The 20,756-nt window shown below is 38.9% G+C and overlaps 3 protein-coding genes across 4 annotated transcripts in view; 2 read left to right on the top strand and 1 right to left on the bottom strand.

Moving 5' to 3' along the window:
* LOC122423752 overlaps positions 1 to 1,701 on the top strand; it is a 34,967-nt gene extending 33,266 nt beyond the window's left edge. For both annotated transcript variants that reach the window (XM_043441102.1, XM_043441101.1), the window contains exon 9: positions 64 to 1,701. In XM_043441102.1, the coding sequence (XP_043297037.1) occupies positions 64 to 80 (17 nt within the window). In that variant the 3' untranslated portion in view covers positions 81 to 1,701. The remainder of the gene's footprint in view (positions 1 to 63) is intronic.
* Positions 1,702 to 3,693: 1,992 nt separating this feature from the next.
* LOC122423133 (sodium channel protein type 8 subunit alpha-like) lies at positions 3,694 to 6,360 on the bottom strand. Its single transcript, XM_043439912.1, has 2 exons — positions 5,930 to 6,360; positions 3,694 to 3,765 (listed from the first exon to the last, which is right to left on the bottom strand). Exons 1-2 carry the CDS (start codon positions 6,203 to 6,205, stop codon positions 3,694 to 3,696), a joined length of 348 nt encoding a protein of 115 aa, XP_043295847.1. The 5' UTR covers positions 6,206 to 6,360.
* Positions 6,361 to 9,346: 2,986 nt separating this feature from the next.
* Positions 9,347 to 19,549, top strand: LOC122423901 (C-type lectin domain family 2 member F-like). Its single transcript, XM_043441370.1, has 5 exons — positions 9,347 to 9,677; positions 10,316 to 10,408; positions 15,354 to 15,541; positions 16,296 to 16,402; positions 19,396 to 19,549. Exons 1-5 carry the CDS (start codon positions 9,620 to 9,622, stop codon positions 19,508 to 19,510), a joined length of 561 nt encoding a protein of 186 aa, XP_043297305.1. The 5' UTR covers positions 9,347 to 9,619; the 3' UTR covers positions 19,511 to 19,549.
* Positions 19,550 to 20,756: the final 1,207 nt, after the last annotated feature.

Genomic DNA, 20,756 nt, shown 5'->3' with positions numbered 1-20,756 from the left:
TATGAGGTAATTGTTTTTCAAGATAAAGCACAAGACTCATTTTTATTTATCTTTTTGTTCCAGGTTTCATACCTCCATAAGTATTTCAAGTGCCAAAACAGTGAAGCATGTGGTATTCAATGGAAATTTAATAATTGGAAAATCTAGTGACTCTAGTAGTTATTGTACCTGTGAAAACAAAGTAGATGTACCAAATTCTCAATCTTATGTAAATGCAAGCACTTATAGTAGTTTAGGATATAGAAATGACTGTGTAAGCTGAAACTATGCAAAAACAATCTCAGACACAAATGGGGTAAATTTGATTGGCTTGTGACCTTTAAAACTTTTTGTAAAAACATTAAAACCTTGTCTTCAGTTGATTATAATTATACAGAAAAAGTTTTTAAAAGTAAAATTGATATTATCTGGTCCAAATTTAATTTGAAATATTAGAAACATTGAGAATTAAAGTGGTTTATTTTGTTTATCAAGAGTGATATAAACAGGGGTACAACTTCTTGCAATACACCTTATTACACAGATGGAGCGTCTTTTCTATACTGAAGAAATTGTTACACTCCTTTCTAAGTTGGGATAACTTATTGTTTTATCCTTTCTGTGCTCAAAGACATGAAATATTGCTAACAGTTCCTTTAATTGTGAAGTTTCTTTTTTTTTTTTGCTGACATCACTTCCTTTAGACAACATCAGCATCATTTTCTTCATTGCAACTACTTTTGTCAATCAACTTTCTTCACCAAGTTCCTCTGACTGCATATTGAGACTTTCTAAAATGATGGTAGAGTCAATATTCCCACAGTGAGTGATTTCTTTCATAACTGTATTTGGATTATTATTTGTACAATGTGGTAAAAGTTCCTGTCATGCTATAAACATGTTATTCACTCTTTCTGACAAGATATTTGAGTATTTTCAACTAGATGCTTTATGTCAGATTTCTAAAACTCAACTAGAGAGGTTTTTATTGCATTATGATTGCATTATCAATAGCCTGTCCAAATGCCCATCAAACATAAAAGATCTTAAAAGACGAGATAATTCCTTGACCCCTTGACTGGATTAATGATGCTGCATTTAATGATAAACAGCAAATTTTCACAAGTTCACTCAAGCCCCTAAGAGAATTAGCATGACCTACAGCATTATCTGAGTATAAGTGCTTTAAAAACTAAATTATTTTGCTGACAGTATCTCAACAACATGGAAACAAGGAAAAAAAGGAACGGTGTGCATTACTATCTATATCTGAACTGAATAAGAGATTCTCAGTGACCAACCCTGGAGAAATTTTTTTTAAAAAGTGACAAGATTGACCATAATGAGTATCTGTTATTTACACAGCAGCAAAGTTTGTACTTCATGTGATTACTCAGAGTTAATACCCTCTGGTAAACGAAAACTGAATCCTGTAGGTGGGATGCTGATGTTTAGGTGAATCATAATCTTTGAAATTTGCACTTGTGAGAATCCTGTAAAATAATTTCTGATAGCTTTCAAAGTTCAAATAATAAATTAAAACAAACATCTGAGGTGTGCTCCATTTTATGATAATATCATTCTTTTTCTCCAGATTCCTACATATATTTATCAACAGGAAATCTGTGAAGGATTCTCAAGACAACAAAGCTGATACTTAAGTAATATGTGATCTAGCACTAATCCTCTCTTTTATGTTAAAATATCCTTGGTGGTGGTCATTTAGTCACTAAGTTGTGTTTGACTCTTTTGACCCCACGGACTATATAGCCTGACAGGCTCCTCTGTTCATGGGATTCTCAGGCAAGAATACTGGAGTGGGTTGCCATTTCCTTCTCAAGAGGATCATCCCGATCCACAGTTCGAAACAGGATCTCCTGCATTACAGGCAGAATCTTTACCGACTTAGGTACAAGGGATGCCCTAGACTAAAATATCCTTAGTCATTCATTAAAGCTAAGAAGTAATCAGGCCAAAACAGGAGAAAACAGGAACTCAGAGAACTAATTTTATCATTATGCCCATTTTTTCTGAGAAGATGTTTGCATTTTCACACAAATTTGTACTTTTATTTAGACAGATCCTGAGTCCTGGAGGTCTTCCTTGATGGTTCAGTCAGTAAAGAGTCTGCCTGCAACCTGGGAGACCCAAGTTGAATTCCTGAGTTGGGAAGATCCCCTGGAGGAGGAATTGGCAACCCACTCCAGTTTTCTTGCCTGGAGAATTCCATCGACAGAGGAGCCTAGTGGGCTACAGTCCATGGGGTCGCAGAGAGTCGGACATGACTGAGAGACTAACACTACACTGGGTCTTGGAGAAATGGAAGTTAGAACAAAGTCATCTCCACACTATAAGCTCAGTTCAGTTCAGTCTCTCAGTCGTGTCTCTCTCTTTGTGACCCCATGGACTGCAGCATGCCAGGCCTCCCTGTCCATCACCAACTCCCGGAGCTTGCTCAAACTCATGTCCATCTCTAGTCGGTGATGCCATCCAGCCATCTCATCCTCTGTCATCCCCTTCTCCTCCTGCCTTCAGTATTTCCCAACATCAGGGTCTTTTCCAATGACTCAGCTCTTCATATCAGGTGGCCAAAGTATTGGAGTTTCAGCTTCAGCATCAGTCCTTCCAATGAATATTCAAGACTGATTTCCTTTAGGATTGACTGGTTGGATCTCCTTGCAGTCCAAGGGACTCTCAAGAGTCTTCTCCAACACCACAGTTCAAAAGCATCAATTCTTCAGTTCTCAGCTTTCTTTATACTCCAATTCTCACATCCATACATGACTACTGGAAAAACCATAGCTCTGACTAGACTGACCTTTGTTGGCAAAGTAATGTTTCTGCTTTTTAAAATGCTGTCTAGATTGGTCATAGCCTTTCTTTCAAGAAGTAAGTGTCTTTCAATTTCAGGGTTGCAGTAACCATCTGCAGTGATTTTGGAGCCCAAAGAAAATAAAGTTTGTCACTGTTTGCATTGTTTCCCCATCTAATTGCCATGAGGTGATGGTACCAGATGCCATGATCTTCGCTTTTTGAAAGTTGAGTTTTAAGCCAGCTTTTTCACTCTCCTCTTTCACTTTCATCAAGAGGCTCTTCAGTTCCTCTTCACTTTCTGCCATAAGGGTGGTGTCTTCTGCATGTCTGAGGTTATTGATATTTCTCCCAGCAATCTTGATTCCAACTTGTGCTTCATCGAGACTGGCATTTCACATGATGTACTCTGCATAGAAGTTAAATAAGCAGGGTGACAATATACAGCCGTGACGTACTCCTTTCCCAATTTGGAACCTGTCTGTTGTTTCCTGTCCAGTTCTAATTGTTGCTTCTTGACCTGCACACAGATTTCCCAGGAGGCAGGTAAGGTGGTCTGGTATTCCCATCTCTTGAAGAATTGTCCATAGTTTGTTGTGATCTACACAGTCAAAAGCTTTGACGTAATCAATAAAGCAGAAGTAGATGCTTTTCTGGAACTCTCTTGCTTTTTCGATGATCCAACAGATGTTGGCAATATGAACTCTCGTTCCTCTCCCTTTTCTAAATCCATTTATCTGGTTCCTCTGCCTTTTCTAAATACTATGAGATAGGGACTCAAATAATTCTACCTTCACTGTAAGATTGAACCAAAAGGAAACAAGCCCTTTGAAAGTCTTGCAGCCCAGGTTGTAATCATCTGTGTTTTCAAGACATTTCAACCTTTATTCATGGATTAAGGGGTCAAAATTCGTAAAGTCCTGGATCCTGAGAGAAGTAACATGTGACTCTTTTCCGGAGAAGGGTAACTTCATTCTAAAATACAGAGACCACAGTCATAGTGACATATTCAGTTTCAAAAAAGAGACCCACACACAGGTGCCAAAGAGAAAAACAAGTACAAACATTAAAAGTGGAATTTTTATGCCAGTGACCAAACACTTTTATCTCTCGAATTCCCTTTTGCCCTCACTTAATCCTTAATTAAATTATTTTAAATTTCATTTCTAACTCATTTAGGTTCTGGAGTTTTCATTTGACTCCTGAATTATTTCTATGCTGTGGAAATTCTTTATTCTTTTCTCTCTATTTGAACACATTGATCATTTTTTTTTTTTTTTGCGACTTCATTTTCACTTTATTGCCATAAAAGTATTTTCTGAAAAAGTTCTACTAAGACTATGGATGCAAGAGCAGCAAAGAGGAGGGAAATATATCTTAAAATATTTCAAAATTTTACAATCGATGAAATATTCTTCTAAAAACAGTTTGATTCCATGTTTCCTTATTCACTAACCTAGACATTTAAACCTTGTCTCCTTCCTCACCCACCTACCCCTATTCAGCAAAAGCCCAGATTAAAAATTTAGATTTTAAAAGAGGAATAAGTAAACAAGGAAATCAAAGACAGTTTATGAAAACTTAGCCCCAGAAAGTGACACTTGACAAAGTCCTTAGAAGTCTTGTTCAACTTCTCAGTTTCTAGACAAGACATTTAGGCACAGAGAGGTGAAGTGACTTACTAAAGGTCATGAACTAGTTTTGAGAATATTTTTTCTTTATTTACTACTCCCCCCCCCCCCATGAACTATTTGTGGCAGCTTAAGAAACACACATACTAAAAAGATAACTATAAATAATAAACATGATGAATTATGATAGAGCAAGGATTTCTTCTAATCTAGTACTTTTTATATCATATGATGTTTTGTTCCTTAAACTTTCTAAATTTCCAGTAGAAGTTAGAGGCTACCGATTCAGCTTTGTTCCCAGTAGATAGCTGTTCTGAGCTGCAAGAGAAGTACGCAGGTGAAGGACCATTTTGTGTAGACAATTACTCAACTGTCTTTGCCACTCAGAACTAAGATGCCTCCACAACTATAGCTTAATCAAGAGATCTGTTCACCTCAAGTCTTACTTCTGGCCCATTGTTAAGACAAAGAAACAGAAATTTCTTTCCCAACTGAGACTGAAAGGCAATTTTAGCTAAGGTCAGTTTAGAAGGCAGTTTGGTTAATAAAGGCAGTTAAGCTCTATATTTGTAAATATGTAATTACACAAAGTCCTTTCCCCTTTCATCTGGAAACACCTATGGTTTTAATTCTTTAAATGACACCTGTCAAATGAGGGATCTCTAAAATGCTATCTGATGTCAGCCTTTAGCATTTATGGCTAACTACTTGTCAACTGGATTAACTGGGGGCTTTGCTTCTTCACTTGTTGCTTAGTTTCAAAAGATAATCATGAGAAAGAAACCCAAAGTTTGGTCAAATATGTTAGGGAAATTTGTAACTCTTGGCCAAATGAAGATTAGTATTTCTTTCACTCACACTCCCTACTAGCAGGAATAACAGAACTGACTCTCATTTAAGAATCAGTGCTGGCGGAACTCAGACAACTGTGTAACAAGGCCAAAGACCTGGTCTTCTCACTGGCCCAGTTTGGTTTACTCTATTCTATTCCTGTCCCCAGTGGTTATGATCTAACGTCACAAAGGAGGCTAGGTTACAGTACAAATGCATCCCCACTACATTAACAATAGGCTCTGTCGCTGCAATAACAATATCATTTTTATATTTAAAGACAGGATTCTGAATGTGTGTGTGAGCAAGATTCTACAGGGCTGTACCATCTCTCACTATGCCATTTTTTTCTTGCACTATATGAAACAGTCCCCATTTCATTTATGTACCCCCCTTTTTAAAATTTTGTCCCCCCCCCTTTTTTTAAATAAATCTTTTTCTGATTTGACATGGAGTCAAAAACAGAAGTCTTATTAACAGACTGAGAAGTGCCAAGACCCACAAATGACTCTTGGGAGCAATTAAACCAAAAAAGAACCCCCATAAACCGGAACGGAAACAAAAGTTTAACTACTTATCCAAACTCTGGCAAAGAGACACAACTCTTTCTCCCCCTCTCCCCTAAGCCTGTTAGGAAAGGGGCATCTGCAGCCGCTGCTCCTTCTCCTCCAACTCACTTTCTGCGTCAAATAGTATGGGTCAAAGTCCTCCAGGGGAACCGCGACCAAGCCTTGTGGGATGTCCCCATAGATGAAAGGCAAACTCTTCCCTGCCTCCAGGTCACTGTTTGGCTTGGGCTTGCTGTCCTCATCGTCCTCCCGATGACTGCCATCGGCCTTGGGTGGTTTCTTGAGCTTGCTCTCGGCAATGCGCCTCTCGATGTTCGCCAGTGACTCAGGGGTGAAAGGCTTGAAACTGTCAGGGCCTGGTGGTGCGAGCAGCCGTGCTGCCATCTTCTCATCCTGCAGCAACTTCGTTAGTTATGCTGCGTCCAGGACAGGTCAGCTGGCAGCGGCGGCGAGGGAGGCAGCGGCGGCCCTAGCGCGGGGCCCGGGAGGCGCGGCCGGACTGCAGAGGCGCCGAGGATGCGGCGGGCGGGACTGCGGTGGGCGCCATCTTGGAGCGCTCCCCGCGCCCCACATTGATCATTTTTATTTTAAATTTCCTATCTGATATCATCAGTATCTGAAGTATCTATAGGTCAGTTTTTATTACTTGTCAATTAAAGTTTTGTCATTTAGTCTGGTTTTTTTTTGCTTTTTTTTTAGGATGCTTCACAATTTTTCATTAAATGTCAGCCATGTACGCAAGAGACCTGGGTTCGATCCCTGGGTTGGGAAGACCCCCTGGAGGAGGGCATAGCAACCCACTCCAGAAACCCATGGACAGAGGAGCCTGGCGGGGTATAGTCCACAGGGTAGCAAAGAGTCCGACATAACTGAAGCGATTTAGCACATGCACATGTTTATAAAAACAGTAAAGATTATGAATGATATTTTTCTACAAAGAGAGGTTTTTATTTGTTTGTTTTCTAGCAGGCATGTAGAATATAAGGGACTTATATTCTACTTATATTCTACATGTAAGGCATGTAGAATATAAAAAGTCCCTTGAGTTTGCCTTCTCAGTTGTTTTACAAATTCTGTTCAACTTGGATAATAATTTTTTGGTAGGAGGTTTTATATGATACAAGCCGCAGTTTTGTGGTCAGAACAGGGAGATGGCCCTTCTTTGATTACACAACACCTACCGAGCACATACATATTTAAAAGCTAATGGTCAAGCAATGCATTCCCAACAGAACATTTATTAGGGAACAGTATCATAGATAAAGAAAGCATAGCAGTTGCTTAGCTCTCCTCTCCTTTTTCACAACATGGGGTTATGCACTGTATTTAGGCAGGTCTGCATGTCAGATTCCAGGAAGGAGATTCTGATGCTGCAAGTGGGTTTTAGGTGCCTGACTAGGAATTTAGCACTTCCTTGCTAGTGTGTTCAAGGGCTGAGCTCTAGGTGGTATGGTCACAGCACTATCGCATGGGAAAGCCTCACTTCTCCCACATTCTGCTGCCTAAGCATTTAACCACAGAAACCACCAGCCCTCATCCTCATGTCTGTAACTGCTGGATGTGTCAAAATCTGTCACCGGAACTGTGATGCAATGAATCAAATGATTGTCTTAAGCACTGCAGCCGGTTACTTTGGAGAGTTACAGGACCTACCCTGAAGCTTCAGTATTAGTTAATTCCTTCAGGTCTTGATGGCAAGCTTGACTGCAAGTGGTGGAAGTTTATCCCACTGCAACTGAGCAAACACGTCAACCTGTAAGGGCTGCAAGGCTGGGTCCCTGGGACAGAGCCCCTGGAAGGGAAGAAACAGTGACATCTGAGGGCAGGGTGGGAAGTCGATCACTCCCGCATTTACAACTAAATAGAGCTGCATCATCCACAAATTCATAACTTTGCTTAAACCTATCAGGGCTCTGAGGTTATAGGGCAGTCAGCTAAGCTGAAATCTGAAAAAGACAAGTACCTTCAAAGAAAGACAGGGCATGCAATCTTGCTCACCTGGGGAAAATACTCAATTCATAGAAGCTGTTATAAAGAATTCAGCCAAAATGTTTAACAAGTTGCTAAAGGCAGACTGTGGTTTTGCTTTAGAGCACAGACACCCTGAGAACTGGGGACACAAAGGTAAATCACAGATACCTGAAGCTACTTTACAAACTTCACTGGATGCTGTAAGTTTGAAAGCAGGTCACAACATATAGGCAAATTTCCCTTATGTTTCAGGTCTGGGGAGATGAATAGTCATTGTTGAAAAGACACAAAACCTGAAATTTCTCCCCTAGGGAACAAGAGCCTTATGCCACTGAAGGCAAAACAGCAAGCTCTCCTTCTCAGGCTCAAGAGAAGCTCATTACAGCTGAAAATGACAGAGAGGGGAACAGCCTGATGGTGTTAACCATGGCTGCTAGAATTCCTCTGCTAAATGAATCTTCAGATATCCACAGTGGTGACTTGCTTGACAGGCCTCCTGTTTCAATTCTCTTGTTCCCTAACTGTTTCTCTCACTTTCAAAATAAACTGCCTGCATTAAAGTCCTCCACATCTGCTTCTCAGCACCTCATGTCCTCTTTTTCTACCTCCACTTTCTTTAGTTTCTTTTCACCTTTAAAGGGACAGCAATCTGTCTTCTCTTTGTTCCCTGCTCCTTTCCTGTTCTGTCCCTGCGCTGCGTCACAACCTAAGGTTCACAGAGAAATGTAAACAGAGAATCGAGGAAAACCCCCACACAAGCCCTGGAACACCTAACAATTTAAAAGATTTAAAAAATGTTGCATCTAAGTAAAGTTGTCAGGTAAAAAACATCTTGTGTTTTGAACTAACTGAATAAGATACCTGAATATCTTAGTCAGTTAAATTGTAAATTTAGATAAAAAAATAATACATTTTTCAAGTAAGTATGCCTCATGCAATATTTCTATTTATTTGTAATATGCATTGTTGACCTGAAATTCAAATTTAAGTGGAAATTCTAGGTTTTAATTTGCTAAATCTGGTCAGTCTGCACATAATTGCATTGGAAAAGGTCAGCTAGAAAAATGAAGACAAATTTGTATAGGCAGAAAAATTTATTTTAAACCGAAGGAAGCTGTTTCCTGACCACCCGACCCCACCCCTCCACCCACATACCTGTCATTGTATCTATTTGTAATATTCATTACAAACCTCATATTTTATCCTTTTCTTCTTTGTGTATGAAACCTTTAAACACTCCTTCTGAAGTGCGTGCGTGCGTGCTCAATCGCTTCAGTCCTGTCCGATTCTTTATGACCCCATGGACTGTAAGCCCACCGTGTAAAATTGTCTCAGATTTGAGATTTTCGGGAGACTATATAAAGAAGCCAAAATTGGAGCACAGTGGCCTTTCTGGGCTCTGCTTTGAGTAGTTAGCGGGTGAGAGGTAAGGAGCCAATCAGATATGAAATTCTCAGAGTTGTCACTGTGCTCCAGCCAATCCCAGGCTGCTGATCCTCCACGCCCCTGCAGCTAGGGTACCGGTTGGTAATCGCCTGGTAGCCGTTACTACCCAGGTTCATAAACACGTAAAAGAAAAGGACACATGATATGCGCAGGCCAAGGCGGCATCTGCCTGAAGTCCAGTGCCGAGATTGACTGGAGGATGCTAGATTGCTGCACTATTTCCAGTTGAATCTTGCTTCTGCCCGCTCCCCGGGAAAACTGGCATCTTGCTTTCCTGCAGTGAGGATCAGATATAATTATCAGTTCATCCCCGGGATTATTCCATCAGTTGTGACTGTCAAAGAGCCTTTTCCTTTTGAGCCTTTTCTTTGAGAGTCTGAGATGGAGAGTGAAAGAACTGAGAATAGGAATGTTGTGGAGCAGAGGATCAAAAGGCCAGGTAAGAGGGAAGACAGAAGTTGTCCTTGGATACAGGAACTGAGCATCCTTTCTTGATCCCACTTTGCATCCTCAGAATTTTGGTTTATATCATACATAATCTGACCCTGAAGTAAAAACAATCTTCTTTGTAAAGCAAAGACTTCAGAGAAATTGTGGATCTACCCTTCTCCACCAGATTTCCCCCATCTCTTGGAAAAGGCAGTATTATTTCATTAAAAAGCACCAGGAGAAACTTGTTTTTCTGTTCTGGAATCAAGGCAGAAGATTGAGTAACATAGTTCTCAGAAATGGCACCAAAAAGTGGAGCCAAAGATCTTTTGAGACTGCTGCTGCTGCAAATTAGATCTTTGTGCCTTTCCTCATTTTCCTAAGTGTTAATTACTGGGTTGTGAACTATAGCATGTAGAGAAGATAGAAGGGAAATATTATTTGGGCCTTTTGTTTCTTTACTTGTTCACTTTTCTTTTTTTTTTTCCCATTTATTTTTATTAGTTGAAGGCTAATTACTTACAATATTGTAGTGGTTTTCGTCATACACTGACATGAATCAGCCATGGATTTACATGTATTCCCCATCCTGATCCCCCCTCCTGTTCACTTTTCTTTACAAGATAAACAGTGACATGTTTTCCACAGGTATAGCAACAAAGAAAATGCTAATCATGTCAAGTATGATTTGTGGAGGTATCGCCTTTCTTCTTTGGGCAGTGTTAGGATTTCCTCAAAAATGTGAGTGAACAATTTCTGCTAAAAATACATTGATTGTATTAATATTGATTTGGTTATACCAGTGACTAGCTTTTCTTTCTCCTTCACTGAACAACTGGACTCAGAAAATATTCTCCCTACCAGAGCCATCTAGTTTTCCTTCAAAATTAGTTACTCTGCTTTGTCTTCTAGAATGATCATTCGTTTAATAAATATCTCTTGAACTTCAGGCATATGATGATACCAAAATGGAAAAAAAAAAAAAAAGTAGATTTTCTGCCCTGGAATTAATTCATTATTAACTGAAGAAAAAAGCATGTAAACATGATAAGAAAAAAGTGTCAATTGCTCAGTCGCATCTGACTCTTATGACCCCATGGACTGTAGCCCACCAGGCTCCTCTATCCATGGGATTTTCTATGTAAGAATACTGGCGTGGGTTGCCATTTCCTTCTCCAGGGGGTCTTCCTGACCCAGGGATCGAACCTGGTTCTCCTACGTTGGCAGGCAGATTCTTTACTGCCTGAACCACGAGAGAATAACTACTGAGTATAAGTACATTCAGTCTGAAGTAGAAGAAGAGATTATAAGTCTACCTCTAGTAGTTGGGCTTCCCTTGTGACTCAGCTGGTAAAGAATGTGCCTGCAATGCAGGAGACCTGGGTTCGATACCTGGGATGGAAATATCCCCTGGAGAAGGGAATGGCTACCCGCTCCAGTGTTCTGGCCTAGAGAATTCCAGTGATTCTATAGTCTGCAGGTTTGCAAAGAGTCAGACACTACTGAGTGATTTTCACTTCACTTCGCTAGTAGTCAAGTGAGGCTTTGTGATGGGAGGAGTATTTATGCTGAATCAGGAGATCAAGTAGGCATTTATCAGTGAGCATGGCTTTGAGGAGAAAAAGAACATGAGCATCAGAGAATCATACCAGGTGCAATTAGGATAGAGTTAAAAAGAAGTGAGTTGGGGTCTAGCAATTATATTACATTCCCCTAGTGCATTAATTCTTTCACTTCCACAGATGATTATTTTATACTTTATCCTTTCTCTCCAAACCTTTAGGAAGTCTTTCCACATCTTCACTGTCAAATCTATGTCTTTGCTTCTAACCTTATAGCTTAATTCAGTTCAGTCACTCAGTCATATCTGACTCTTTATGACCCCACGGACTGCAGCATGCCAGGCCTCCCTGTCCATCACCAACTCCTGGAGCTTACTCAAACTTGTGTCCATTGAGTCAGTGATGCCATCCAACCATCTCATCCTCTGTTGTCCCTTTCTCCTCCCACCTTCAATCTTCCCCAGCATCAGGATCTTTTCCGAAGAGTCAGTTCTTCGCATCAGATAGCCAAAATATTGGAGCTTCAGCTTCAGCATCAGTCCTTCCAATGAATATTCAGGACTGATTTCCTTTAGGATTAATTGGTTGGATCTCCTTGCAATACAAAGGACTCTCAAGAGTCTTCTCCAACACCACAGTTCAAAAGCATCAATTCTTCAGTGCTCAGCCTTTTTTATGGTCCTACTCACATCCAAACATGTCTACTGGAAAAACTATAGCTTTGACTAGACAGAACTTTGCTGGCAAAGTAATGTCTCTTCTTTTTAAAATGCTGTCTAGGTTGGTCATAACTTTTCTACAAGGAGCAAGCATCTTTTAATTTCATTGCTGCAGTCACCATCTACAGTGATTTTGGAGCCCAAGAAAATAAATTCTGTCACTCTTTCCATTGCTTCCACATCTATTTGCCATGAAGTGATGGGACCAGATGCCATGATCTTTGTTTTTTGAACATTGAGTTTTAAGCCAGCTTTTTCACTCGCATCTTTCACTTTCATCAAGAGGCTCCTCAATTCCTCTTCACTTTCTTCCATAAGGGTGGTGTCATCTGCATATCTGAGGTTATTGATATCTCTCCCGGCAACCTTCATTCCAACTTGTGCTTCGTCCAGCATGGCATTTTTATGGCAATTAGTAGAAAACTTCCAAATAACTCTCATCACCACACCTATTGTATTACCTCTATCTCTACCCATAAACTCTATCCAGATTCTTGGTACTATGTAGATTCAGTGTTCATGTTCTATGCTAGCCTATAGCCTCTTACCTGATTGGTATTACTGTAGTAAATCTTGTCTCTCTTCTCTGCATCATCAGCCTTTTCATGCTCAACTGAAATATCCTCATGGGCAACATGATATAGTGATATCTCCCCTACTCTCCCCTGTCAAAAAAAAAACAAAAAACAAACTCTCTAGGCTTTACTCTTCCTTCATCTACCAATTTGTTTTCTCCTCTGTACAGTAGCCTCCTTGAAAAATTTTCTTTGCTAGCTTTTCCTAATGTCTGTTTTGCTGTCTTCTGCTGAATCTACTCTGCTCAGATTCCCATTTCTTTCTTTTTTTTTTTTTTTTTTTTTGGTTATCTATTTTATTTTATTTTATTTTTTTAATTAATTAATTAATTTATTTTTTCAGTGGGTTTTGTCATTTCTTTTTCTACCAATTTACCTTACAAGTCCATTAGTAACTTCCAGATAAATTCTTAGTCTTTATCAAACTTGATCTGTGCAGTAGTCAGCACTGTCTCTCTCCTTGGAAATGATTTGTTCATTTGACTTCCAAAACAGCATTCTCTCATGCCTTGCTTCCTACCTAATCTGTTGCTTATTTGCAGGTTTCTTGTATTTGTTCCTTATTTTCTCCCTGACCTCTTACCTTTGCCCCAGGTTCAGTCCTAGAGCAGGTCCCCTCTTCATCTGCCTTTGTACTCTTGGTGACCTGAACCAGACAAAACTTTTACATTAGCATTGATAATTTCCAAATATATATCTCTAGTCTGGTTCTTCTCACTGAATTCCAAATTGTTAAATCCACCTACTTGACTCTCTAACAATCATCTCAAACCTAGCATTGTCCAAGCAGAAATTTTAAACTTCTGTCTCCTATAGCCCCTTCTATCTATGGTTTTCCTCATCTCAGGAAATAGCAACTTTATCTTTCCAGTTTTCAAGACAAAAACTTTATAGCCCTTTTTTGACTCTTTTCCCCACTGTCAAGCCCCAAACATAATCAGCAAATTCTGCCTGGCCTTTCAAAATATGGCTATAATCTGAGTACTTTTCATCATTTCTACCCTCTTGATCGTTCCTAATTCACATTTTCTATCTTCTATATCTTCTTCTCTCTTCCACCTTTGACCTTCTAGAGCAACATGCCCAGTGAAAATATAATGTGAGTCACAAATATCATTTAAATTTTAACAGCCACATTGAAATTAAAGAAAAATTGCAACAGTTTTAATTGCATTTTATTTAATTCAAACGTAGTCAATGTATTATCATTTCATCATGTAGCTATGTAAACAGTATTGAGATCTTCATACTATTTTTTGTAGTGTTTGATATTCAGTGTGCGTTTTATACTTATAAGACACCTGGATTTGGACTAGCAATATTCAGGTGCTCAATACTCACACCTAGCTATGGCTATCATTTCAGGCAGTACAGTTCTAGAGTCTATTTTTAACAATTTTTTGAGACAAATCAGATTTGTACAAAATGCTGCAGAGGTCTTTTATTCTGTTGGAGTGATGCCAAAATCCTACTAAGGGCCACAAGGCTCTGTTGGATCTGGTCATTCAATTATCTCTGTGATCTCATCTCTTACTACTTCATTTTTCTCTAGTCCTCTGGCATCCTCACTACTTTGTGAAGAAGGAAGACACGTTCATCTTTGTCTTTTGTCCTAGGTCTTCTTTTTGTTTGGGAAGCTCTTCCCCTGTATGTGAATATGCCCCCCTAGCTACCTCCTTCAAATCTTTAATAAATATCTCATGGAACACTGTCTGGACTATTGCATTAAAATTGCACCTCTTTCCACCAACAATCCCAATCCCCTTTACTTTGATGCACTTTATGACAAACTAGTATAGTTTATTAGATATGTAAGTCCCATTTAGGGGAAGGATTTTTGTATCTTATTTATAGAGTTGTGTTTCTAAAGCTACAAAAGTATCTGGCACACGGTAGCAGCTCAAATGATAATTGTTGAATGAATGAATGAATGAACAAAGTAGTGAGTAAATTAGAAAACATGGCTTTCTGGTGACCCAAGTTCTGAGCCACAGACTTGATTTTTGAACAAGATGTTTATTTGAACTTGACATTTTAAAATCATTTTGAAATCAATATTGGTGACCTGAGTTTTTCCACTTGACTTTTATACCAGGACTCATATGTATAGTCCCATACTGTTGGTTTATTATACAGTTTGAGGGTCTTCAAATTCAGGGGATTAAGTGTGACCAGTCATTTCTGTCAGCTGTGGGTTAGAGGTGTCCTCTTTATTAAACCTAATTTCTCTGAAGATTGTTACACTTTCATGAGTAATTTTATCTACCTAGTGGCAGTAAGTTGGAGAGTAAAAACTGAATGTTAGTAAGAGTTCAACATATTTTCCCCTCCATCGTTTTGCATTTAAGGATAAAGGAACAATTTTAATGAGAGGTGCTGTTTTTGAAAGACAATCTACTCTCACTTAAGTCAGCAATAGGGAGCCAAGTATCTGAGATTAACAGGGAGAAATACCTTATTTATCATGAGATGTGTCCCAGCCACCATAGTAAATTACAGGGAAAAAAAACTGGTAAATAAAGAAAATACCAGTAGTATGAAAAAAAAATCAAAGGAAAAATGTCTAAAGAAGATTGAGTTTCTGAAAGTTTGTTTATTATTACCATTTTAAATTATACATAGATCTGCATTCTTCAATGGTGATTTGTTTTATGCTCTGTTCTTGATCTTTAATTTTCCTGAATTATGTCAGTTAAATCGTTTGAACATGGAGATAATATACGTTTTCTCAGTCTGAAATATATGAGAATCTTTTACAGTGAAGGTGAAACTCTTTCATTTTCTTACACTTTCTTCATTTCCCCCCCCTCAATTACTGTGTTAATTTTAGCTAAAAATCCAGTGATCTTCTACAACAAGACATGCTCTGAGGATGCAATTACATGTCCACAAAGCTGGAGCCGAATCAATAATAATTGCTTCTTTCAATCTGAACGTGAAAAAACTTGGATGGATGGCCAGACAAAGTGCACAGCTCACTCTGGATCTCTGGCCATATTCAACTCCAAGAATGAAGTGGTTAGATGTCCCCTTCGCAATATACATTCCATTTAATTTACTGAGTAGCTATTCTGTACAGGTATACTTCAAGGGTGTGATAGATCAGTCAATGAGACAATCAAAGATCTTTGTCTTTATAGAGGTTAAATCACATGAGAAGAGACAAGGAATAAAAAAGATAACCATAATATACATATAAATTATATAGTATGTTGCAAATTAGTAAATTTTATGCAAAAAATTGTAAGTTGAGAGGATTTTATGAGTATTTTCAGTGGGTAGACTGCAAGTAATATAGTCAACTCAGTGATAACACTTGAGCAAAAATGTAATGTAGATAAGGGAGTTAGTTGGTCAAGGGAATATCTGGGGGACAAACTTCCCAGAAAAGGAAATAGCTAGAACATGAATCTTAAAGTAGGTATTTGCCTGGAAAATTCAATGAACAGAAAAGAGGCAGCCAGTCAATGTACCTAACATGAGACTGTGAGTGAGGTATATGGCTCATCTAGGTCTGTAGGCTTTTTTAAACTAGACTTAGGAGATATTGCAGAAAATGAAGAAAAAAAAAGTATGATGTGATTTAACTTAAGTTTTAAAATAATCATTTTTTTTTAATGTAATGTGCCCTTGAATTACAAATATAAAGCAGAGTGTATGTTATTAGGCTGTTGCAATAATTCTAGCAAGAGAGTAGTGGGCTCAAAATGACTATAGCATTGGAGGTAACAAGAATGAGAAAACTAGGAGAGCACTCTGTATTTTGTGAAAGGAATCTTTGATGCCCTATCTGGGACCCTCTTGCTATTGGATTGGACTGAAAATGGACAGCACAAGCAAACTCTGGATATGGACAAATGGAGATGTATTCAGCAACTGGTAAGCATTAATAGCATGTATTTGTTCATACAACAATGAGGATGGTAAGAACTCTGAATCTATAATTGTTCTTTTTTGTTTAGTTGTGCCTGCCTCTTTTGCAGCCTGCCAGGCTCCTCTGCCCATGGGATTTCCCAGGCAAGAATATTGCAGTGTGTCACCATTTCCTTCTCCAGGGTATCTTTCCAACTCAGGGATCAAACCTGGATTTCCTGCATTACAGATAGACTCTTTACCGCTGAGCCAGCAGGGAAGCCACCTCCATAATTTCCTCCACACCATCTCCCCAAAAGGCCCCTCAACAAATTAAATGCCAAAGAGAAGCTTCAGACAAATATATGGTCTTGGATGAAGGTCAGATACTTATGGACTATACCACTCGTGAGCCACAAAGATTTCTTTTATTCTAGAAGAAATTAAAATCCAACTTGTGTGAACCTTGTCTTATTCTTCTCAGGGCTTTGCCTTTGGTTTGTTTGTTCACTCTTGCTTTGAATTCTCATTGGCATGGGAGTTTTAGAAAGTTCACTCAAACCTACACTTACTACACCCACTGGTGGCTTGAAATGGAAGAAAGTTAAGTGATAAAGGCAAAACGATTGCTTCCATTGACCTTTATTTAAAATCTAGAATTTCTCTATGTTCCTAAGTTTGAAGAACTGATTGTACCTGTAGACGTTACTTCTGTTCTTGAAATATTTAAGATCTTCTCCAACTTCATGGAGGAGAGAGGAATTGGAAGGATACTGATTTCCCCATAGAGAGGGGGCACTAGCTACAATTTATTGAGCACCTACTACAGACAGATGCTGTCTCAGTCCAGTGGCATTTGGTGCCAGACATGATAGAATGTGTATGACATAACAGAGTAACAGGAGTTGCCAAATTTAGAGAAATTTCTGTCATCACTGTGTTTATATCCAATTTGGGGAAAAAATAGACATGCAATGATTTGAGCCCAATAATATAGCCAATCATTATGTTTTCAACTTTGAAAAATATATGACGAAGTATCACATAAACTTTCTGACTACCAAACTTAACAATTATGGAATTTTCTTGAGAGAAGATATTACGTATTATATATAGCTCCACTTTGGAAAAAAGATGAGACAGAGGTTAAAGTAAGTTGGTTAAAATTGGTGCAATAGTTTGCTAAGGCTACAGTAATAAATACCACAGACTCGGTGGCTTAAATTATAGTTGTGGAGCCTAGAAGTCTCAGATAAAGGTTTGGCAGGGTTGATTTCTTCTGAGGCCTCTCTCCTCGGCCATCTTCTCCTCTGTGTCTTCACATGGTCTTCCCTCTGTGCACTTGCCTATCTGTGCCCAGATTTCTTCTTCTTATGAGGAGATCTGCCATACTGGAGTAGGGTCCCCTGTAAAGACCTCTTTTTAACTTAACCAACATTTTAAAACACTTCATCTCCTAAGATAATTGCATTCTAAGCTATGAGTGGTGAGGTCCTCAATATATAAATTTGAAGAGGGGGGGTACCTAATTCACCTATGACAATTATTGAGCTCTCAACACCAAAGAATGCATAGGAACAGAAATCACATACATTTTGGAAACAGGCAGATAAAAATTTCAAGTTACACTAGAAGTTAGGAAGTGACATCAGTGGCACAAAGTAATTCCCCAATTGCTGAAAGCATTTTAATTAATAGAAATTATATACCAGGAATCATCATAACTCTCCATTCTATTTTTCTTGTCCTTATTTTGAACTCGCAACTTCTTCTCTTTATATATGATCCAAAATAGGAATTTAATAAACCCTTTCAAGATATTTTATTTATAATTATTTATGTATGTCATAACCTATCCAGCAAGAAATACCTACTTCACTATGACAATAGTTGCAAGAGTAGATGACCGAACATCAGTTTCAGCCTTAAGATCAACCGATTTTTTTTTTAACAAGTGAAGTGTGGTCAATTTAATGTCAGTTATATTGTCTCCCTTTATATAATCTTTAAATGGCAAAAGAAATTTATTTGATCATTTTTATTCTGAAGTATATTGCTTCTCAGGTAGTTCAGTGGTAAAGAATCCACTTGCCAGTGCAGGAAACACAGTAGACATGGGATGAATCCCTGGATAGGGAAGATCCCCTGGAGGAGGAAATGACAACCCACCCCCGTATTCCTGCCTGGAAAATCCCATGGACAGAGTAGCCTGGCAGGCCTACAGTCCATGGAGTCACAAAAAGACCATGACTTAGTGACTGAACATGCACGATTTTGAAGTATAAAAGGAAGAATTCCATCCTTTATAAAGTGATTTATAGTATTTCAGTTCAGTTCAGTCGCTCAGTCGTGTCCAAATCTTTGCGACCCCGTGAAGCACAGCACACCAGGCCTCCCGGTCCATCACCAACTCTTGGAGTCCACCCAAACCCATGTCCATTGAGTCGGTGATGCCATCTAACCATCTCATCCTCTGTCGTCCCCTTCTCCTCCTCCCCTCAATCTTTCCCGGCATCAGGGTCTTTTCAAATGAGTCAGCTCTTTGCATCAGGTGGCCAAAGTATTGGAGTTTCAGCTTCAATATCAGTGCTTCCAATGAACACCCAGGACTGATCTCCTTTAGGATGGACTGGTTGGATCTTCTTGCAGTCCAAGGGACTCTCAAGAGTTTTCTCCAACACCACAGTTCAAAAGCATCAATTTTTCTGCACTCAGCTTTCTTTATAGTCCAACCCTCACATCCATACATGACCACTGGAAAAACCAGAGCCTTGACTAGACAGACCTTTGTTATAGTGTTTACTACCCTCATAACCCTTTCTTCTCACCATCACAGGTAAAGTTTGGAGATAAAAATTGGATAAGAAAAGAAATGCAGCTTATTTCACTTCCTCTATTCCTTCCACATCCCACATGTTGAAACATAGTCACCAGAGTTTGCACTGCGTATTTTTGGTTGTGCTTTATTGTTTCTCATGAAGTTCAGTCAATAAAGAGTGAATCTTTTTGTTTTGTTCTAGGTTCAGTATTGACGGAAGTGGAGAGTGTGCCTGCATGTTTCAGAAGGGCATAAGTAGTGACAATTGTAGTGATGCAAGAAAGTACACATGCAGCAGAAAAGGGTTTTGTCCTTAGATAAAAAGTTTTTCCCATACAGGAAATAAAGTGATTAAAGAAAAATTTATCTTTTTGTACTTTATAAATTGATGTAGCTGCATTTTCTTTTATGTCAGACATACTTTTTTTAAAGTTCACTGATGAAATATTAAATCATTTTTATCTTCATTTAAATATTTATCTGAGAAGACAGGAGTCAGGGTGGTGGATTGGTAGAATGTGGAGTTTGCCTCTCCCCACAAATACATCAAGAATAGAACTACAGGGACTACCCTGGTAGTCCAGTGACTAAGACTTTGCACTCCCAGTGCAGGTGGTCCAGGTTCAGGTAACTAGACCCCACGTGTTGCCAAATATATATACATATATATATATATATATATGTATATATTTAAAGCAGTACATTTATAAATGGAGCAATTTTCAAAGAACAACTGTTGAACACTATTAGAGGACTTTGAACACCTAAAAAGACAAGAAAAATTCCTCACACAACTGGGTTGGACAAAAGAAAGGAAGAAAAAGAAGAGGAAACAGGAAGGGTCAGGACCCCAGGGAATAGTTGAAAAAGAGGAGAGTTTCCTTTACTCAGAGAAGCCCACTCATAGCTAGAGGTACTAGCTGGGGAAGGGAGGAATCGTCAGGGGACCTGAGTGGAATACAGCAGCAGGTCTGTGGAGGGCAGGAGGAGTAGGACCTCAGTGCAAGTTCCATACCCCAGACAGTGCACCTCACCTTGGGACGCAGATCTTTGGTGCAAAGGGAGACTAGGTGCTAGAAAGAAGAGTTTGGAGAATAAACCCAAGAAGGAACTGCAGTTGGCTGTGAGAATTGCCTGAGTAACCTCACTCATTCTGTCAAAATTCTTTCAGGAATCATCTTCTTTCTGTCAGATATTCCTGAGAAATATCTTTCTTTGGTCATGTTTCCCTCAGATACATCCTTCTTAACATTAGCCACATCCTGAAATCTTTCTATCAGAAATCCTTCAGAAACCTTCTTTCTGTTAGAATTACTTCACTAGTCTACTTCACATATGAAAATTTCCTTAGACATCTCCTTCTTTCTATCAGGTGTCCACAGAAATCTCTTTATCGTTCTGTCAGGTTTTATCTCAGCACTTCCTCCTTTCTGTCAAATTTTACATCAGAGCCTCCTCCCTTCAGAATATTCTCTGAAATTTCCTTTGTCAGTATTCCCTCAGTAATCTCTTTCTTTCTGTCAAGTTTCCCTTTAAAAATTGTCTTCTTTTTGTCGGGCCTTC

Source organism: Cervus canadensis, chromosome 21 (genome assembly GCF_019320065.1).
Source record: "Cervus canadensis isolate Bull #8, Minnesota chromosome 21, ASM1932006v1, whole genome shotgun sequence".
Lineage (NCBI taxonomy): Eukaryota > Metazoa > Chordata > Mammalia > Artiodactyla > Cervidae > Cervus > Cervus canadensis.
This window is presented reverse-complemented; position numbering and strand designations above follow the sequence as displayed.

Excerpts from the sequence above, each read along its gene's own strand:
- LOC122423901 (XM_043441370.1), top strand. The coding sequence starts at position 9,620 with ATGGAGAGTGAAAGAACTGAGAATAGGAATGTTGTGGAGCAGAGGATC. Across the intron at positions 9,678-10,315 it reads GCAGAGGATCAAAAGGCCAG|GTATAGCAACAAAGAAAATG; the intron begins GTAAGAGGGAAG and ends TGTTTTCCACAG. Across the intron at positions 10,409-15,353 it reads GTTAGGATTTCCTCAAAAAT|CTAAAAATCCAGTGATCTTC; the intron begins GTGAGTGAACAA and ends TGTTAATTTTAG.
- LOC122423133 (XM_043439912.1), bottom strand. The coding sequence starts at position 6,205 with ATGGCAGCACGGCTGCTCGCACCACCAGGCCCTGACAGTTTCAAGCCT. Across the intron at positions 3,766-5,929 it reads CATACTATTTGACGCAGAAA|AATGAAGTTACCCTTCTCCG; the intron begins GTGAGTTGGAGG and ends TCTGTATTTTAG.